General features: G+C 32.5%; 1 protein-coding gene across 4 annotated transcripts in view; it reads right to left on the bottom strand.

The window, feature by feature from the left end:
- Positions 1-903: 903 nt before the first annotated feature.
- The window catches only part of MEMO1 (mediator of cell motility 1), a 119,490-nt gene continuing 97,414 nt past the window's right edge, over positions 904-22,979 (bottom strand). For 2 of the 4 annotated variants that reach the window (XR_011526612.1, XR_011526611.1), the window contains 5 exons: positions 20,856-20,998; positions 15,779-16,078; positions 12,736-12,812; positions 2,998-3,102; positions 904-1,575 (listed from right to left, as the gene is read on the bottom strand). Coding sequence is in view for 2 of the 4 variants with exons in the window: in XM_070574153.1 (XP_070430254.1) it covers positions 1,444-1,575; positions 2,998-3,102; positions 12,736-12,812; positions 20,856-20,998 (457 nt within the window). In the remaining 2 variants the exon portion in view is untranslated. The remainder of the gene's footprint in view (positions 1,576-2,997; positions 3,103-12,735; positions 12,813-15,778; positions 16,079-20,855; positions 20,999-22,979) is intronic. The other 2 variants (XM_070574153.1, XM_070574152.1) reach the window with 1 other exon arrangement.

Below are 22,979 nucleotides of genomic sequence, written 5' to 3'. Positions count from 1 at the left end.
ATATGTAAGAGTATAATATCCACACATGTGGGTAATTTTGAATCCAAAAGATAACATTAGTTTATCTCAATTCTTGAGTATAGAAAGTTGATATTTAGTAAATAAGAAATGCAAATCTGTAAATAAAATTGGTGCAAGGCATCTAAAAATTGTGCTATTCTGCCATAACACTGAAGATACAAATGCTCTCCAATGTAATGTAGATACCCAGTGTGAGATTAAAATAGTTATAATCTAGTACATGCATGGTGGCCAATAATTAACTAATTGAATTACTTTTTTTTCCCCAAAGTGACTACAATTGGTCTATGCTAAAGAAAGAAATACAACACCATACCATTATTTTAGTTGGAAGAGCCGCACCAAAAGTGATAAAAAAAAATTGTAGAACTACAAGAAAATCTAGTGGTTTTTTGTTTGTTGTTGTTGTTGTTGTTATTGTTAATGATTTCTTGCTAAAAATTCAAGTAAGAGAATCAAATTACTTAAAGCACTAAAAAAGCATAAGAGCAGTATATGGTCTGCAATGATGTGAAAACACTAAGAACACTCTTCAATGTTTCCTCATTTGCAGACTACTGCCTTCAAACACCATCTCTAAAGTAAAGGACTACATCTATGTTCTTTTACCAATCTTGAATTTATATTCTATTACAATATAGTAATGACACAAAGTGATGTCACACACAAAAAAGCAAACTGTATGTAATTTTAAAAACTAACTTTAAAATACAATTCTAATATCTGTGATAAAAAAATCACATAAGTAAAATATAAAAATACATCCTAACATATTTTTAAATAAAAGTTGAAGTTTACCACTTTTAACATAAAATTCTGAAATGGAATTGATAAAAAACAATTTTCATATATACCACAGAGCAATAAGTTTAAATCAGACTATTTTGAGTTGTGTAGCCCTTTATTAGCAACTAAAATAGAAGGTATCTGTTGTACAACATGGGTAGTAATTGACTGTAACTGGAGATTTATTATATTCTAATACAGATCATTTATAAATGCAATTTCTTTATTAAAAAGCTTCCACCCTTTTTTGTTTGTTTGTGTACAATTTGCAAAACTATTCTGAAAGCGGAATATATGTGCACAAGTCTGCAAAGAGTGCAAATTTAGGATATGGTAAATGCTTTACAAGTTACTTTCAAAAAACTGTCTGCCACAACTAGGCCTTTACATTGCCATCTTTTTTGATCAATATATTTTTATGCCAGCCTTCCTTCCACTGCCCTAAACTATAAAGCATTTTTTAATGAGTTGAAATTAAGGAAGGACTACACCTACTAGAAAAGAAGAGAAGAAAGTTCTATTAGTTTGAGGTTTCAGAATCCCCCCAAACCAGGACCAGTATCTTGGTAAGGGCTAGGCTGGGACCCCGGACAGAGTATGAGTATGTGCAGGTGGCATCCCTGAGGATTCAGAGCTTCAGTGGACTGTGAGTGCTCCAGCTGCATAACTCACTGAACTGTCTTGCCAGTTTCTACACTGGCTTGACTGGGCATAATTCAAAAAGGAAAAGCTCATATTCATTCCATTCTTCTGGAGCTCTGTGATAGCCTAGAAAAAGAAAAATTAGGTTATGACAGATATCATATCAAACAGTGAGCATTCTTTGAATGTGTTGGCGGCTTAATTTTGTGCACATCACAGCTGAAGCCAAGATCTCTCTTTCACTCTACTCTTCAATTGTTCCTTGAATTTTGCATCACCTTATATTAAATAGGAAAAAAGAGAGAATTCCTTATTTCATTCTCTCAAAGAACTGCTCCTAATCCAGCTTCTTGATAAATATCAGTCATCTTCCACTCTACCTCTCCTTCTATTTAATAAGGCCACTTTAAAAAAAAAACAAAACAGTAACAACACAGTATCTTCATCTCTATTCTCTAAACCAAATCATGGCCACTTCTGTCTTGAAATGTTGGAGTCTTCTCTTTGTCCGACTTTCACCAAATTTGAAATGTACATAAATTCAGTTCCAGATCTAAGAAGTATACTGAGATTTTTACTTTAATTGTGGATTGGTTCACCATTCATTTTATTAAAATTTTATTTGATCCAATTCAGACTTCAGGAAATTAGTATAGCTATTCTAGTTTAAATTTCAGAAATTAGTTTTAAGCCCTTAAAAGACTTTTCTTCCAACCAATCAATACCAGTTAAGAGAAAACTCTTCCTAGAAAGTCACAACGGTATCTTTCAAATCACATCAAAGTCACACCGGACTTCAAGTTCTTACCCTATACTACTCTAGACTACGTTATCTTCTCCATTACTTCTCTGCCTTTCCAAACAATAAGCCCATTATTACCTCCTCCTCCTATTCCTAAGTATATATTTTCTTCTTTCTTAAAGAGTCTTATACTCTCTTTCAGAAAACCCATACTGTTGTATTTATTGGCAAAAAATTAATGTTATTATCTCTTTTGAAAATCCAGGTAACCAAAACTTCTGCCTCTCACCATTCTTTAAATAAAATATTTAATTTATTTAATTTAAATAAAATAAAATATTATTGCTTTTGTTGTAAAGAGGAAAACACATACATGTCATCTGTGTTGCTTTACTAAATTATGAATATCTAAAGTTCAAGAGGAGAATCTTCCATTAATTTTTTATAGTGTCTAGAACACTAAATAAAACAAAAAATTTAATAAAACCATATCTCTTGAAAGGTTACTTTGGTTTATATTTGTAAAGAACATATTGGAATTGGTTGAGAGTCAAGAGAAAAAATGGGTTTCTATCCTAAATAACTTTCTATATTTAAAAGAAAGTATTGGCCTGTCTTTCAGTGATAAATAACTTTATTCAAATAACCAAAACAATGCAAATCAAAGTTATCTGAAAGTACTAGAAAGAAAATTGACTATATTTACCTAAAACCAATGCTAATAAGGTATCACAGATGATAATTAAGATATTTCGAAACATCACAGGATCAAATGTTAAAAATCAAGGCTTCCTAAGGATACTCACATTTAATAACACCCCAATGGGATGTCTTCCACATATAGTATTATGATATTTCTTCAAGTAATTGCTAAAAGATACAGGGTCTAATTGTTCTATAATACTCATACCCTAAAAAAAAAAAGAAGAGAAAAAGAAAATGAAAGAAAATAAAGGACACAATTTATTATTTCCTAATTACATTTTAAAAACTGTTACTTAGAGCTAAACACCATAATTTTTCAAATAAGGAGAAGTAAAGAAAATACGTTAAATAAACCTTATGAAATATCAAACTCATTCATCAAAGGTAATCTCATTACAGTCAACTCTCAATAACATAAATACTGTATTAACTGAAAACTTTTAATCCCAGCTTAGTTTCTCTGACCTCCCAGTATGTTTCTACACCACCTTCACCAGTTGTCACTTAGCTCACAATGCTTGAACACTTCACAATTTGTTATTTTTCTTATATAAATATACTGACAAAAGTAAATTCATTGTGAAAACTTTCATATGAAATCTAAAATTAAAATTGCTGTATGGCTGTGTTTCCCTATAGCCATTATATTTCTCCTACCACTGACATAAATAATCAAGAGTTGATTGTAATTTAAATATTTCCATAACATATACTTAAAAATCAACAGTGTGCAAGGCACTTTGAATGATCAGTAATTATCTAGGTAATGCGATTAAAAGAAAGATACCACAAACTAAGAAAAACATTAACATTTTTCATTTAAAGCTCATAAAAGATTGATAAAAGCTCAAGCAAAATAGGTCTTTTATGAACAACTTTAAAAAAGAAAAGCTTTTTATCTCTTTATACTTTAAACTAGAATGCTTTATTTTCAAGATTTTAATTCAGAATCAAAATTTTTAGACTACTATTAAAACAACCACTATGACTTGGACACTTGTTTATAGTAAATTCTGTACTCTGCAAATGCATTCAAATACTGTGATCATACTACATTAATATATAGAGCAATTCTAACTCATGTGAATAAGGCCAACAAATCAATGATTCTAACTCATTCATTTACCAATTACCTTACGTCGTTCTCTTGTTCAGGTAAAATACTTTATATTTGTGTTCAATAAACTGGTTAATATCCTCTGGGAGAAATGTAAATGGTGGTTTAACTAGGGAATTACTTGATATATTTTGTGCTGTTTTTAAATTATATTTCAACATGTTTTAACAAAACAAGCACAATGTAAAAGCACCTGGAGTAATCAGATGAACATTCATCTGAAAAATCTGATCAGTAGACAACATACAAATATTGCAGTGGCAGCATCAAATTTTATAAAGAACCTTTTTCAGAATATTCAAGTCCTTCATAAACATTATTACATTTTTCTACAAAATATGTGAAAGCTAGGCATATGCATGTATAATCAACTTTCCATTGCTTGCATATCAATTAGCCACCCTCAGATTTATCCACAACCAGTGTTTAATGCTAAGCTAGGTTTTCCCTGCAAACTAAGAGGATTTTAGGTAGGACAACAATCTCCACTGACAATTGGTATAAGCTCAGAGAAATATGAACTAACTTAAAGTTAAACCTAACATAAACAATTAATATCATAATTCTGGTACAAAGAAAACCATACAATATATTTCTAAAACAAGTAGTAATGCAGAGATAGGGTTAGAAATATCTTCCATAATATGGATAATCAAGATATAACTCCCTAAAGATGAAGAAACTGAGGCATAAAAACGGTTAAAAGCTTGCTGCTAAATTTCTAATCCTAGGCCCTTTCTCACTGACTACTCTGCTTCACATAGTATAACAAGAGATGTACTAACAATTCTTTAAATACTCTCACATTGCTACAGTCGGTTACATACATACATACACATTGTAAGAGAACTTTTAACGCTCCTAGATGAAGTCTAGCACAGCTTACCTTAAATAGAATTCCACTCATTAACAAATTATGTGACACTGAGGTTCCAATGTACATTTTAATACTAAAATCTCAAAGCACATTCTCAACAAACATCACAGTTACAGTGAAATAAGGAATTCAAAGAGAAGAAAACTAATGATCATATTTATAGAAGACAAAGAATTCAAAGTAACTGGCCAAGAAATTTCATATAGAAAGATATAAAGTTATAAATGTAAAAACACTACTAAATAAAGTGTTCGAAATGAAGATATAATGGTTAAATTACAACAGGGAAAATAAAAAATTGAGATGATAGAAGTTAAGGGATTAAATTTAAATTTTTAATTCTCTAAAGTGTGTTATATACCTACTAGGGCAAGAATCAATTACATTACACTCAATTCTCTGACAAATATGATAGTTAAGAGGTATGCCTTTTTATAAAGGAGGGACAGAGAGGAAAAATTAAGGCTTTTCTTATGAGAAAATCTCTTCAATCAGAAAATTCATGAAGTATGCAAACAACAGTAATAATGATAATAAAACTGTGAAATGAGGGGCCAGCCCCATGGCCAAGTGGTTAGGTTCTTGCGCTCCGCTTCAGCGGCCCAGGGTTTTGCCAGTTTGAATCCTGGGCGTGGACATGACACTGCTCATTAGGCCATGCTGAGGTGGCATCCCACATGCCACAACTAGAAGGACCCGCAACTAAAAAATATACAACTATGTACCGGGGGGCTTTGGGAAGAAAAAGGAAAAATAAAATCTTTAAGGAGACCTTTAAAAAAAAAATTGTGAAATGGGACATCCATTAACTAATATAGAACACTGGCAAATATGCTTTTGTATATATTTATATTTTGATGCTACCAATTTTGAAATTACTATTACCAAAATTCCAAGAAGACGAAGACTCTGGTTTGATACTATTGTCAAAGTTTCAAGAAGATGAAAAATAAAGTGCTTTTCAAATATGCCTAATTAACTTTTCTATTCCTTGAAATACTGGAAGATATGATCAGTGAATCTGAAGTTCAGGGGATGGAAAGCATGCCTGGGGTCTAGTACATTGAGAATTTGATCATATGAACTTAATCTAATATGAAGCAGTGAAGTGGGTCACTACCTGCTCAGCACTAAGAGCAGACATTACAGACACTGAAAGCCTATCCATCAGGATTTGGGTTTCTGAGGAATTTGGCAGCTTCAACAAGAAATCCTCAGATTGGAAGCTAACTCCCTACCTTAAGGGGGACAAGGGCAGAGGAACTCTCTACCATAGTGCTGACTCTCCAAGTAATGGGTAAAAACTTGTAACGTCAAATCCCAAGAGGCAATCCCAAAATGAGTAGGCAGCTTTAACTGACAGATCTGCAAACTCAAGACTCGGATAAGATAACAAAGATCTTCCCATTTAAAAATGTTCATCTATATATAAAATATTTAACTGAAGTTTTATTTCATTTTAAATTCTATCACCCAGAAATAATCTCCCTCTAAAGTAATGAAAAAGTAGCAAAACTTTTTTAGAGGCCTTTAAGAAATAATAACTAGAATAGTGTCTTTTAATTATGAATACATAATTAATCGCCATATTATCAAATCATTAGGACTGTGGCCTCATTTTTTTAAGTAAGGATATGTATTTATGTTGGAGAGATAGGTACACAGTTAGGGAGGTGAGGTTGGAAAAGAAAATATTCTGGTTTCTTTAAGAGGCATCAAGATAAAATCTTATAATGAAAGAAATTTTATGGAAAAAAAATCACCCAAAAGATAGCAGTGCTAAGAAGCAATGTACTAATACATAACTACCTTGAAGAGGATGTTATAAAAACCTACCAAAGACTACTAAAGAATCTAATGGCCTAAGTTCAAGAGAAAGAAGTATGAGTAGACAAATATGAACAATTTCACTTTCAAAAGAGCAGGAAGAAAGAAGAAACATAGCTAAAGTTCAAATCAAAAAGTGACTATTAATAAATTTGGAAGGAAAAGAAGTCATAAGGACGACTAATGACATTTTCAGATTCTCTCTGCCAAATCATAAGTAATTTGCCAATGTCCATAATGAAATACTATTCTACATCAAAAGTGGTAGAGAAAAAATAACGTGATCATGTGTGTATATATATATAAATTATGTATAAGTATGGCTAATGTTTCAAGTATGTAATCTAACAAGTTCACAAAAATCAATGTCTTAAAATATGTTCTGCTTTGGTCACCGTAATTACTAAAATTGCAGAGTACTAACTACCAAAAAACATGGTCAGCAGCTGATGATAATATAAGACTTCCAGAATCTACATCTACAAATAGTTACTTATTTTTTCCCCAATGAGAACCTTTGGAAGATCCAGTGTGTTTTCCTATATATTTTTCTTTCTTTATGTCTTTTTTTTCACATAATTAATTTCCAAGATATTCAAATGCTAAAGGCATAAATATTTTGCAGTAAGAAGAATAGCTATTTTTCTTTTGCTTTCGGAATCTAGAAACACTTTTACTTATTTTCTAGTATGTTAACAACTGCATTTTATTATAAGACTTTTCTGATAACAAAAAAAGGACCAAAAACTTAATAACACACTAATTTTGAACATATTAAATCTAAAATTTTATACTTAAAAATAATTTCACTCAATCAAGCTTTCAAAATGTATAATTATATATTACAATTCAAATTTGCTAATATTCTTGCAATAGTTATATAGAGAACCATCCAATTATACTTGCTCTGAAATGATTGCATATAGAAACTAAGAAATTGGTTCTCAAACGAATGAAATTATTTATAGCATAAAATAACACTTTAGAAAAGGAATATATAGAGAGATATTCACCGTTTAGTTATACAAATCAATTAAGTAAATACATTATAAGAGTCTGCCTGAGTGCACATATAGACATATATGTATAAAACATATATACATGAGTATAAGTATAGAGCTAACCATTCTTATTATTTTAATCCATTTATTCTAACTCCCACAGTTGACATAACTTGAATTAACAGCATGCCAATAAAAAAACAGAACACTTATGAGCCATTTAAAAATTCTATATATAAATATAAATGTTTCAATAAATGGACCACAAAAATCAACTCCAAGTCAAATGTTATTATCAAATATTAAATTCAAGCATATTAATATGAAGCAAATACCCAATATTTATTCAAAAATGGTATTCCAGGCTATTTCAATAAAATTTTGAAAGTTACACTCTGGTAATTTTGGACATCTAAAGTAAGGTAAATGATATGCAGATTTAGAAGTCAACTTAAAGCTTACTGGTGTTACTTATATTTTTTGAACAAAAATTTCTAGTTTCAAAAAAGCTAGCAGAAAAGGTAGCAATTTCAGGAGAAGTTATGAGAATCATGAGAATGTGTAAATGTTGCTCTTTTTACTCTGCCTCAAAGTAAGAAACCAAGGTCTATCTATTTAATTGATCAGGAACATCAAGGAAAATAAAGACAGCTAGTCCGCTTAATAAATATAAGCTAAAAACAGAGAGTTAGAAGAAAGGCTGAAAGAACTGTTAAGTATGGATGTTTATACATAACACATACACAGAGTAACAAATATTAAAGTATTTAAATATGACCACAATTCTAGAGAATTCCAAAGGAATTCTCAGTGATGTTCAGTGACTTCAGAGCACCAGGCAAACCAACATTTGGGGGAAAACATCTCCCTTGTGCCAAAAGCATCAACTCACTGATTCACAAGTTCTGACATTTGCAAAATTAAATACTGCCTGATAAAAGTTCACAAATGATTTAAAGAGCTGAATAGAAAACAGGGAGACAGAAGATAAGAAATTTTGTTCTACTTCAACAGATCATGAGTCAGTGTGGGCCAGTTCAAATTCACTTACAAAGTTAATTTAGGAATAAAGATGTTGGGACTCTTTCCACACCACTGAAAGGGGATCTCTAGGGGCGAGTATGGGCAAATCTACTTTGGAAAAGTTCCACAGGTGATTTCGGTTGTAAAAACAGGGTTGAGGATTACTACAGCAGACAAACTCATCTCTACCCTGGCTTTAATTATCATTTACATGTTGAGAACTCCCAAACTCACTCCAGACCTCTTCTCTGAGCTCCAACCAATACAGTCAATCCATTAGCAAAGCCCTGTTAACTATTCTGAAAGAGATCTTAAATCTATCAAATTCTTTCCATTTCTAATACCATTCCAGTCCAAGTTACTATCATCTCTCCTCTAAACTATTGCCAATGCCCATCGTTACCACTCCTGACCCTATACAACCGCCTGAGTGACCTTTAAAATAATGTAAATTACATCATTTCACTTCCCATTGTACTTACATAAATATCTTACCCTGGAATAAAAAGCCCTCCATTATCTGATCCCTGCCTACTTCTCTTAGCACAGCTTCTACACTCTCACCCTTACCTACTATACTCCCTGCAATACTGGCCTTTTTTCTTTTCTTCTAACACACCAGCCTCTTTTCCATCTTAAGGTGTTTGCACTGGCAGAGGGAAGAATGCTCTCCTCTCTGATCTTTACTTGGTTTGCTCCTTCTTATCATTTGTATCTCAGTTTAATGTTCCTCCTCAGGAAAGTCTTTCTCCAATCACTCAATCTAAAGCAGCCTTGAATCATTTATTATTTCAAAACCCTTTTAACATTTTCTGTATAGCACACATCACTAGTGGAAACTGATTTAAATACATCCTTACCTTAAAAAAAAATGTACATCTCCTCCCATTAAAAGAAAATTTCTATGAGAGCAAGTATGCTTGTTTACTGTCATATCTCCACCAGTGCCTCGGACTGTAAACGCACTAAAAAATAATTGGTGAAATGAAAATCCAAATGCCTGCCTAATTGACATAGCCACTTGGATGCCTTAAAGGCAACAGCAAACATAATGTATCGCTAATAGGATTTATGATCTCCCTTCCTGGTCCTATCTTCTTGTGCTTCTGACCTAAGTGAATAGTACCAACACTCAACCAGCAGCATAAGCCAAATATTTAGGAGTCATCCTTGATACTTCCTTCCCCCACAAGTTCAATCAATCTCCAAGTCCTATCATCAATTTGTCTCTTAAATATACTGAATGCATCCACTCTGTCCCTCTCTTCCACCACCACCACCCCATCCATTGTCTAAATTACCGTTTCTCACCTGGATTACCAAACTGGTCTACTCATTTGTCCTCTGGCCTCCCTGCAACCAATTTGCTACACTGTAGCTATATGATCTGTTCAAATACAATCTGATTTTAACACTTTCCTATTTAATATCCTTTGAAAAGCCTGTTCTAGTTTCTCTAGCTTCATTTCTCACCACTCTGCCATCCATTCATCCATTGATTCATTCAACAAATATATACATTGAGTACCCACTGACAGGCTGAGACAAAATGCTCAGAGATCCTGATCCCGTGAAGCTTATATTCTAATAGGGGAGATTATCAGCAAACAAATCAACAAACGATAAGTCACATAGTAATAAGTACTAACAAGAAAAAGTAAGGTAAGGTCATGGAACAATCGTTCACCATGGGAGCATAATGGAAAATCGTGGGCACATTTTTGGGTTGTCCCAATAATTAGAAGATGCTATTGGAGGATTAGTGAATGAAGTCCAGGGATGCTGATTGTCCTGTAACAGAGGACAGTTCCACACACAAAGAATTGTTCTCATCCCATAATACCTTCATATGTCCATGGAGGTGAAAAAATCCCCTTACAATTATCTATACCCAAACTCCATTTTGCATAGAAAAACAAAGAAGTTTTGCATGATTTTAGTATACAGTAGATTTCCCAGGGAATGGATCTATCATATAAAGTGAGGGCAGACCGTGCTTTGTTTAGTTTACAATTTTACTAAGAATTGTTTACTTTTTGGAAAATCAAGTCACCCAGGATGTAACTTAGTAATGTGAGTCACAAATATAAAATAACTGTTTAAGTTTGTATTTGTAGCTGTTATACTAATGACAGTAGGTGTAAGCATCTAACTACTTCATTGTGTCTTCCAAAATAGTTGTGCTTGGGCATTTACATTACTAAATATATAGTAATCTATTATAAATTACTTTCTTTTTATTTCTTTCAGATACGACTGTTAAGGTATTCACTTAATTTAATTATGTATATTGGAAGATTATATTCACCAATTCATTCATTTGAGAAACATTTATTGAGCACCTACTTATGTTCTAATCACTACTTCAAGCACTTTGCACACATCAGTGAACAAAACAAATATTCTGACTAACAAAACTGTAACAAATAAGTAAAATATTTAGTTTGTTGGAAGAAAAAGTGGAGCAGGGTAAGGTGGATTGGGAATGCTGAAAAGGTGGAGCGTAGAACGCAAAATTAAATAGAATGGTCAATAGGCCTCACTGGGAAGGTGAAAGCTGAGCAAAGCCATAAGGGAAGTAAGACAGTCAAGTGAAAAAAGGGCAAAAGCCCTAAGGTAGGCACAAATGTGGCATTTTCACAGAACAGTAAGAGACCAGTGCATCCACACTACCTCCTAAATATCTCTTACATCTCTATATTGTAAGAGCTTCTTTCTAAGTCTGTTCAATAAATAGACTGTAAGTTCCATTAAGCCAGAGACCATGTATTCTCTTCTTAATGTCTTCAATACTTCACACAGTACCAGACACACAGTAGACACCCATTAACCATTTGCAATATGAAGAAAATAAATGATGATAGAATCAGAAAAGTTTTCTGAGGCAACTGAGAACTAAACCTCAGGAAAATAAGAACTAAAAACCAGAAAAGAATTAAACGACTGAAATGACAATATCATGAAGTCAAAAGAAAAGTAGTAGATTAAAATCCAAACAAAATTCTGAAGGTAAAAGTATTAGGCCATAACTGGATTTAAAGTAACAAGGTAAATTTACATATGATAAAATCTCCTAAGTAACTAAATTTTCATTCATTCCATTTGACTTTTAATAAAATACACTACTATGCGATATAATCTACCTATAGTTTCAGATCCAGATTCCTTACTAAAATGTTTTATCTACTTTAGACTAAATATTCTTGCACTAAAACATATGCATAAAGCTTTTCATACAGTGGTAAAGCTGATTTTAACAGATCACAGACAGAAGTTTAAAGGCTGACAGGGTTTAAAGACAATTTAGAGATCATCTACTCCAAGTCTTTCGTCTTAAAGACGACAAATCGAGGACTACAAAACTGAAACGATCTGTTGAAGGTCAGAGCAAGTTAGAGCTATATCTGCTAGATTTAATATTCTGCTTATGAGTAGATACCAAAATGATTTATATGACTTTTTAATATTAAAAGAAACACTATGACTACCATACTACTTCAAGGAAAATGACAACGGATCAATGTCCACTGTACTCCGGAGCTAGGTAAGAATACAATCATATTTAAAATTCTATATTTAAAACAACAAATTGAAATTCCATTTAAGAAAAATCCAAATGGCCAAAAAATGGAATTAAATAATAAAATAAACTAAGAATTTGCTACGGTTGTTTCTGCTTAACAGTAAGTAATGGCATTAGTAATCTGTAGTCCCTTAAACTAAGACACTCCTCTAAATAGTATCTAAAGTTCATATCTAATTATTCTTAGTCTCATTAATCAAATAAAGATGAAGGAAATTTCTACTAATAGAACAGGGATTATATTTATAATTAATATTCATATGATCACAAACTATATTTTGCACATTTAGTTAAAGATAGGGAAAGAATTACTAGTCCATTGTATATTTCAACATATTAAGTCTTGAATCACTAATCTGAAATTAAAGAAAAAACCTTAGAGCATTAAAACCCCACACCTGAAAGACTTACCATTTTATCTAGATGTTCAATGGATCTATAAATCTCCCCCTGGGATTCATCATAGTAACTGTAACGGAACCTTTGACCTTGAAACAAATATCATGTACAAAATAAAATAGGGAAAAATTAGAAGCTAAAAAGAAAGCAAGCGCTTACCAAATACTTTCAGTTCTCATGGAAGGCAAAGCACAGCTTACGCCTCTGAGAGAATCATTCCCAAGAGCCCTTATACATAAAAATAAAAGGCACATTTGGGAAGGTAATAAAGAAATGATATATCACCAGTGTTTTATGATGTTAAATCTATTGCATTGTAGAACCTTAAAGTCACAAGCAATACAAAAAACTAAGGAAACAAAACAGCTTAAAAGTTAGAAGCATTGTTAAACATATTATATCAGTCTATAATGGAAAGTAAACCCAAAGAATATGATTCAAGAAAATATGATTTAAGAAAATATGATTTAAGGAAACTATCTCAATGTAACAAATCAATGAAAGCTTAGCTTTTGCTGTACAAATGCAAAGATTTTATCTCTATTACAGAAAAAAAAGTGTAGGTAAGAGATACAAGTGGCTTGCGTGATTTTTATGACCTCGATAAAAAAATTTATCTCATTTTTCAAACTTCTCTACTTGGAAAAGAATCAATACAAGTGCCTTAAAATAGAGTGCACAAAAAGATAAATATAATTAAATAATCCTACTCTAACAATAAAATCACACTAAGGGTACAAGCACAGAACATTCAATGTGTAGCTGTTCTCCAAAGAACAGAGAGGGTAAAACGGAAGAAGATTAAAAAGAAGACAGAAAACAAAGGCTCAGGAAATAAATTTTGCTTCCTACTATAGTCATATGAAAACCAAAGTTAAACATAATCAAAACTGATTTTGGATTGTTATTCAACTGATTACGTTCTATTCCAGATACATCTAAACCTATATTGCAAAGATGCCTTTATTTCTAAGAACTCATTACTTTTTTATTTCCTTATTTTGAGAGTCACCAAAATGCATTTCTAAACGTATCAATGACTACACCAATCAAGTACGCACACACTATGTGTCTTGTGCTTCATTTTCAGAGCAATGTTCACATATCCAATTATTATCCTCACACCTGAGGAGATGGGTTTCTTTGGCTAGATAATTATGATTTTTAAGTCTTCTGGTTTTTTACTAAAAACTATCATCTTATAAATAATGAGCAGTGTGAAATTTAAAAGCCCTTTTAACCTATTTTGAAAAAACCCACACATCACAATTCTTAACATTTTACTTGTTGATGCTGACCATCTTTGATGGTCACCTTTCTACAATATATCATATTTCCTTAACTTTCACATACATTAATATGTATCAATGTAGCAGTTCTTATTCTCCCCCAAGAGCCATTATTAAATCAATATGGCATCTTACAATTCCAGATATGCTAGAATCAAGCAACAGAGTTCTGAGACAATATCTACTTTCCAAATATAAAACCTTCTTTGTTAACATTGAAGATTACTGCATGTTGCCATAACTATGAGATCCATTACAGTCCTTGCACTAAAAAAATTCTCAGACAGTGACAATATATGACTCAATGCCCTATATTAAATAATTCATCAGACATTTCTTTCAAAATTTAGAGTTAGGTTTAGCTTTGTTTTTCTTTAAAGAATGTATTTCCTCCTACCTAATAATGAGAACTACATATCGACCATATTTTTCCTCTTTGCTAGGTGGCTGTCAGAAGGCACAAAGCCAAATCTAAAGCCTGTCACAATAACTTACTGATTCAATTCATTGGTACTAAATTTCTACTATTTCAAAGTTCTTTTGATAAAGCTGCCCAAAATCTTTTGTGAAATGAATGAACAATTAAATAATCTTAGACAAGAAAATTCTGTCTCATCGTCACTGTAGTAAGAGTAATATCCTTGGAAGAAGTCAAGATGAGTATTCTTTGAACCAGAATAGCTGCAGGTTTATACTAATGCATTCTCTTTTTCTTGCTTCTGGAGATAGCTATTAGTTTTATCTTCAACAATCCTTGTGACTGGGATATAACTGTCTTAGCTGAAGACTGCTACTCTCAGGTGCAAAGAAAAATGCATGTACTCTGTGATAGCCATTGGCTACTCAAAACCCTTTTCTGTTTATTTCCAAATTCAGAGCTGCTGTTTCAAACAGTTGAAGTTGGTCTAACTTGCCTTAATCATAATTAAAAAGTGTAACTATATTTTAAAATGCTGTCTTGTTCATATGGACCATTTTCAATGTAACTTTTACTTAAACACTACTTTTAAAGTAAGAAAAACATACATAGAATGTTTGAAATACTTTAAAATACTAAATCAACATGTGATTTAATGAGAATGATAAAATGCATGGAAAATCAATGAGCAAATGTTCAATATTTTGCTATCTACTTTTTGCTACTCTTTAGTAACCACCTCACATTTAGTAGCTGAAGAACTGAGTAGAAATATCTGATGAGCTCTAAAGAATATATCAGTTAGGAAGCTAAATCCACACTACATATAGGTACTACACTGAAAAAATCTAACAGCTCAAACTGTCTCATGATAATTTGTAAAAATTGTACAGATATTTAAAAATTAAGTAATTCATTCTGGTCAATATACATATAGAAAGCAATATACATTAGAAAGCATCTAATTTGAAATAAATAGTTGCCATCATCTTAGCCTGTATGTAACTAACTTTACTTAAACATTGCTTGGAATTTGAGTTCAAAAGATCTCTTTTTGTTTCTAATTACCAAAAAATTAAGTTTATCAAGATTTTATCTGTAAGAAAGAAATGACACTAGCACATACACTGATCGGAAATGCACCTTTAATTATTTATTGTTGATTTACATTATGATTTCATGTACCTCATGAGCAGATATATTTTGTTTTACAACATTTCTAACATTCAGTAAAGCTTATGCATCTAAACTGAACAAATAGAGTTGCCTATGTACCTGGAGAATTGGACTTGTGTACTTTTTATAAGTATGAATAAAGCATATCACATAATAAGAGAAAATTACTTACCTGAAACTTATCCTTTCAGAAGGTACACTGGGAAAATGGATTCTTTGAGCCCCTGTTTCAACTCCAAGTATGAGCTTTCTAGCTTTAAGAGCCATTGACACTGCCCCTAGGGGCAGCGCAAGCTTTGGAACTCCCCTAGTGAGTATGTCAGTAGTTTCTTCAGGTGCCTTCCCTCAGTTCTTTTCAAATTCAAAAGATGAGAGGAAAAATAACCCAAGAAAAAAATCCTGTAAAGCAGAAACCTTACTCTTTGAGGGAAGGAGGGTAGCTCATTTGTGAATCCATTCCAGAGCACGCTTTCTGAGAAAAAGAAATACAGGTAAGTAATTTTCCCATCTCCAAAGGTGACTGGTGATTTTAATGAGTGGATTCACAGAGTGTGGAGAATAAGCTCCAGGGATGTCTGTTTAACATACAACAATCAACTAATGAGGACGAACATAACAATGAATGGTACAAGAACCAACACTACTTTTAAGTACCTCAAAACCAAACAGTAAAAAAATATTAAATACCTCAACATTAAGCTATACACTGGATTGCAGAAATAAACAATGAGCTTGGAAAATGGATCTATAAAGCCCCCAAAAGATCAGTCGACAGACTGTACGACAGACTTTCAGACATATGTCCAGTAAAAACTGTACTGTTATACATTCACTTAATCATTTTATATGTTGAAACATTTTCAAATATTTGAGTTAAACCTCACAACAACCTGTGAGAGAGTAATAGGCCATTCTACACTAAGGACCTAAACTGAGGACATTCAGAATCGAAATCCCTACAGAAGAAAAATATATTTCATAAAGGAAATATTATCTAAATAGCATCAAATAATCATTTTTATAAGCAAAATACTACGGTCCTCTCATTCTGAAGTCTTAGTTATAATGTGAAAGTTTCAGCCTTCTCTCAAACTTACAAAAGACCAAAAATCTAAACATGTGAAATCAGTATGTACAAATATTTGAGAAGACAAATATGAAGGCTTGAATAAGACCTATTTCAGGAATTAGCTAACTTACACTCAAACCAACTTAAGTATTTAGAAAATACTAACACCCTCATACCCAAGAGACTAACAACAGAAAGGAAGAAGAGTATGCATGAATAATCACTTGTTAATATATATTAAACTAGAACTCTGAATAAAGACATAAACTTCATAAATATTTAGGGGAACACCACTTTTAATAAGTGGTATATACTTATGAAAAAAAATTATGTAAACCTAGACGAATGTAAGTTTATAGATAAAATCCAAAATTGCTAAAGTGACTGTAGTGAACCTTATTCATATTTTAACAAAATAACATAACATTTACCAAGTAACTTTATTGAAATTGATTTGCACTTAAAACCACCATAAAAGGAAAACCAAATAGATGCATGAATCCACTTTTAAAGAATCAAATACTGTTAGATCCAGTTTCATTTAGAAACTTTTTAGAAGTTAAATGAAAATTACGTTAATGAAAGCAGTCAATAATCTAAATTTGGAAATGTAAATTTCAGGGAGGTCAGGAAAACAGAAATATTAAATATGTAAATATAGAGAAGAACAAAAATGAAACTTATGAAAATTTTGGTAATTAGAAAAACTAAACAGGTCCAGACAAAATTCTCTTATATGGAGCCATCCTACAGGATGTGGAACTTAAGTACACAAAGTAAGGGGACGACATTACCTAACCACAATAATACTAGCAGCAAATGTCCTTTTATTTATGCCACTATTCTTGATAGTAGCAGGACAGGTGAAATGAGGTGGGATCATTATGAATGTTACCAGGGAAACACCAACCTATTGAGCCGATTAATGTATTTTCATATGTTTAAAGACTAATGATAAGATAAAAGGCAGGAACTGAAATGCAGGGTTTTTGAGGGGAATTCAAACCAGGGGACAGAAAGAAGGGGCATAATAGAATCTATGTTCCCAACTATCCCTTGGCTTGTCTCATTCAAAAAAAAACTTCCAAGTTTTATTTCTCTAATGTCTCTTTCAAGTCTAAATAAAAGTCAAATGGGATCTGAAAGATGAAAACCTTTAAAGCAAAATACTTTTTTTTAAAAAAAGTCATTCTTGTAATGGACATTGGCTAACAAAAAACGTCAATGAGGCAAAACCCCTCCAAATACGTATAGGTCTTCCCCACTGTCTCTATCACCAAGTTTCTCACTTTATTTTTCATAGAAGCTGGACAAAAAGAATAAAGAGAAACAACAACTATAAGTGGAAAATGTCATCACTGCCAGTATTCTAACATATCATTCAACAAAAACCGAAAAAATTCCACTGTACGTATCTGAGAGATTTGTCAACTGTACCATACTCAATTAAGTGATTTTTCTTCAAAAATCAGCTGTTTAGATATGTGGAGTGTGTTAAAAGCCTAACTCAGTGAAACTTTTAAGGTCTCTGAGTACTTGAGGAATGGAATCCTTCTTGTGAAATGATTTAGAATTCAGTGTTGGCATTACTCTGGTATGACAAAATCAATCCGTACAGTCTCTTTAAAAAAAAGAAGAAGAAACCACTAAGCATTATGTTCATAAGGAAAAGCTGGACTTTTGAGATGGGAATACAGCACTCATTAATTTAGAAAAGATGATCAATGCCATTAGAGAATGAATTCGAGAAATATGAAAGAATTTCTAAGTAAAGACAGTTTAACCCATAATTAGCCAATGATTCATATTACTTCAATAGGCATGTAAAATAGAAAACGAATCTTACTTTACAAGAATGACAGGTATTATTACTCTTGTAGAAAGGAGACTCCAATTTTGGAATAGTATCCATGCAATATCTTCCACTTAGCCTCAAACCTTCATCAAATCTCCTAATAAGAATTAGTACAGAGCTTTCCATAAGTACGAAGTAAGCACTTAGTGAGTATTGTTAGTGATAGTGATACTAAAAAAAACCAAATATTTGGAACAGCTCTATTATTTAACCACCAAATGTAAATATAAATATGTTTCAGTCTCTGGATAATTCCCATAGCTAACATTTATTAACCTTTGGAAATTTTGAGTCCTTCTTTGTAATTATCACCAGAATATTCTACCTTACAATTTAAATACCAAAATTTTCCAGAACTCAGGAGATCAAATGGCCTAAAATAATTTTCTGAGAATCTAGGTGGAATGTAAAACAAAATTTATTTTTCTCTCTCAATACTGTACTTAAATATAGTAGTGGACTAGGGTTTGTTTGCTTTAGAATTCATTAATTCAAAAAGGATGATTCCACAGAAAAGAGCACTATTAAGGCATCTACTGATGTTTTATTTGATGTTGTGGTTGCACACGGTCCCAACCTAGAGGAAGAGCTTAGACTCTGAATAACAATATCATGGGAACTAATTATTGAAGTCATAAAGTGATTTACAGTGATTCATAACAGCCTTAAAAATGAAGAGGGAGGGGGCATATGCTTCAAGAATTTTTAATTTCTAAAACATATGGACATGCTTTATTACCAATGTAAATTCACAATACTAAGGAAAATAGCCCTTTTTTCAATAATGTTACTCCTCAGTTTCTAAGATCAATTATTATTAAACTTCAGAATTCCCAAGACAATAACTCTTTTTAAGCTTCTACCTAGCCCTCAGATCTAAGTAATATACTTATAATACTTACATCCATGAAACATAACTCCTACCAAAGGGAGCAAACCAACCAGCCAACAGAATTTGTTACTAAAGAACCCTGAAAACTTCTTAGGGAGTGTGTCAAGATTGTGCAGCCACCTGCACCCTGACCCAGGGCTTCCCAACCTCAGCTCTATTGACACTTTGGGCAGAATAATTCTTTGATGTGGGGGTTGCCTTGTGCATTGTCGGATGTTTATTTAGCGGCTTCTCTGGACTCTACTCACTAGATATCAATAGCAACCCCACCTTCCACCCCCACCCCAGTTGTATTGACCAAAAATGTCCCCAGCATTTCCAAATGCCCCCTGGGAGGACAATGAGCTCCAATTGAGAAACTAGTCCCTTAAACAAACATACTTATCTATACTATTGGGGAGAATGGTTCTCTTGAACTGAAATCTCAAGTGTGAGGTAAGAGAAGAAGATACCAGCCTAACCAGGCCAGATAAATATTGAATCAACTCTGGCAATCAACGGGTAAGACATGTAAAAGCCAGGGCTCCCTATCCTCACTGAGGATGTTTTTCTTGCCATTCTAAGCACTCTATCTTAAAATCCTGGTCTTGTGCCTTATGCTTTCTTTATAACCAAAGAAATAACTGGAAAATGAACAGATACTGGCATCCTTAAATGGATGAATAAATGAGTCAAAGAGATGTCCTAAAAGGAATAGGATCCAGAAATATTCTAGAACAGTAATGGATAAATGAGAGCAAATTGTATGCAAGGAATATGAAAAGAAAAATTTACTAAAAGAGGCATCCACAAATGTCTCACTTCCTTTATGATCTATTCACTGTGAAGCTTATTCTTTTAATTCATAATAATAACAAAAATCACATAAGAGTTCTTACCCTTATAAACCATTACCAATGAAGACCACAGTGCTAACAGCCAACATGTTACAATCTTTGGAGGGAAGCTCTAAACTGATGGCAACTATAGGGAAAAATTAAGCACCAAAGCAAAAAAAGAAAGAAAAAAAGACTAATTACAAAAAAGGAAATATGGAAAAGGACTAGCATAGCACACAGTGCTCTTCTACCTTCTAAAGAAGGACATTTGTTTTATTCACCAAAAACTAATTTCACAGAATCTACCATAAACTCTACCTGGAAATGGGGTTACAAGATCTTAACTCCCACTAATGTAAGTATCTAAGCAAGGATGCCCTCACAGTGTGAATCCAATTATACCAGTCGCCTTTGGAAATGTATCCATAATCCACTGTTATAATCTGATCCTTTTAAATGACCAAAAGACTTTTACTCACTTTTAAACATTACTGCTAAAAGTAAAACCTTCCAAGGAAAGTGATAAAGAACTGAAAATTAGAGCTTAGAATGAAAAGATATCTTTAACCACAAGTATGTAATATCTACCATGATATGTTAAAATCTAGAACTTACCCCAATGGCAGAAATCAGAAGAAACCACAAAGAGATTACTAGGATCCGCTAGATATTTACTGAAGAGTTTTCCGAATTCCTGTTCTTTTGACTCACTCAGAGCTCCAACCAGTACAGGAATAATGGTAAACTCATCCTTATGGCTTAAAGAAAACAGAAAAAAAAAAAAGTCATTTAAGAAGTATAAGAATAAAAAGTTTTCCAATGTGTTGGTACTAAAAATTGGAACATTTATTAATAGCGGTAAGGACAATACACATAATATTGTTGAATTCTTAAAATCTATAAATTAAATGTTTAAAGAAGACCATTTAAAAATATGAGAGGCACAGAACACTAAAAATATCTATTTAAAGTTACAGAAACATACAATATTTCTTTAGGTTAAACAAAAGCTATTTTACTACCACGTATAATATTGTCAAAAATAAAATAAGCCCATCAGATCATCACCAAGTCAAGTTTTCTCAACTATTCATCAAAGCTACAATCATCTGCCCAGTCCTTCTGCAATTTTAAAAGAGCATTAAACTCTTCCTCACCTATTTTAATCCTATCCTATTATAAATACCACCATTTCTGACACTTGTTCTACAAACCTGACAAATGAGACCTACAAAACTTAATCTTGGCTCTCATAAGATTCACCAACTGTACCCTACACCTATACTAATAAACAGATACAGAACAGTCTGAAGATAAACTCAAATTTCACTGGTATCTAGGGTGGACGCAGAATTCAAGGAAGTAGGTATTAATTTCTAGCAGTCAGAAAAAGACACCACGCCCACCCACAATGTTTATGGCATATCCACAAGTCCCTTTTTCACTCTACAGATTGACAGATTTATGGAAAAGGAACAGAGCAGATTAATAAAGAATAACTATGACGGGCTACAGAAATAGACATTAATCCAAAACTTTTTAAAATTTCATTCTAGTGAAATTTTACTTACATATATTCAATATTATTTATATTCTAAATGATCCCAGATTTGGAATTTTAGAAGCATGAATCATGTCTGTCTGACTTGTTCTGACAGGACTTTAAAAAAAAACCATTATAATAAATGCTTTTTAATATGATAATCTGAAACTTAACTGATGTAGGACAAACAGAATTCATAAACGGGTTTTTAAAAACACTAAGTTTAAGTATTTCCAAAATAAATGTTAGCCCAGCTTTGTAAAAGCTAAATTTAGGGCACCCAAGCGCCTCCCCCATAAAGGCCCCCTTACCCTTGTCAATTGCGAAATAAACAGATCATACAGATCTCCAGTCCCTCTGCAATGCAGGGGCTTCTTGGGCAGAATCTGCATCTATGGAGTAAGAAAAAAAGAGGAAGCTGGCAGAGGAAGCTGCCAGGGATATCTCTTTCTCTGACTCATACCAGTTTGCTTAACAACTGCATGAATGAATAGGGGCTCTTCAATAAATTAAGAGTGATTACCATTTGAAAGAAAAGAATTTGAGCTCTAGTAAAAATTCAAGAAGATTGTTATGAACTGTTCTAACTTCAAGTACTACCTACATAAACAAATATGCAAAGATCATCAAAGAGTCTGCAAGTAATTATGACATAGTAGGGAAGTAGTTATAGAATGTAAAAAACAAGAAGTCAGAAGAAATGGGTTCAAGTACTATCTCTATCTTATACCAATGTTGAAGGCACAGGTAAGTCACTAACCTAAAAATTTATTTCTGTATCTGTAAAATGATCTTAATGACAATATCTATTTCGTGAAACTGTTAAAAAGCAAATACTACAGGAAAAATACTTTGTCAACAATAGTTGGCTGACTCTGAAGAAATAATACATGTCTACTTTCCTCAAGAGCCACCAAACTATTTGATTAACCTTACTTTGAGCTTGCAAATGTACCTATACAGAGGTAAAAGTGTCACTCTACTTAGAAATTGAAGCTTTGGCTCAAGATTCATCCATCCACCTCTCTTTGTTATTTCTCTTAAAAAAAAAATTACTTATTGCTCTCTATCCTCACAAAGCATGAATTAGAGAAAAGAGCATTTGGCTTTGAAATGCAATATTTCTAGGTTTTAGAATCCAAGTTGCAAAGTTGGTCTTCCCTAGTGAAGGAATACAAAATCTGGCCCTCAAAGAC

This window comes from Equus przewalskii, chromosome 14 (genome assembly GCF_037783145.1).
Source record: "Equus przewalskii isolate Varuska chromosome 14, EquPr2, whole genome shotgun sequence".
Classification (NCBI taxonomy): Eukaryota; Metazoa; Chordata; class Mammalia; order Perissodactyla; family Equidae; genus Equus; species Equus przewalskii.
Note: the sequence above shows the minus strand (reverse complement) of the source record. Positions and strands in the feature narration are given on the sequence as shown.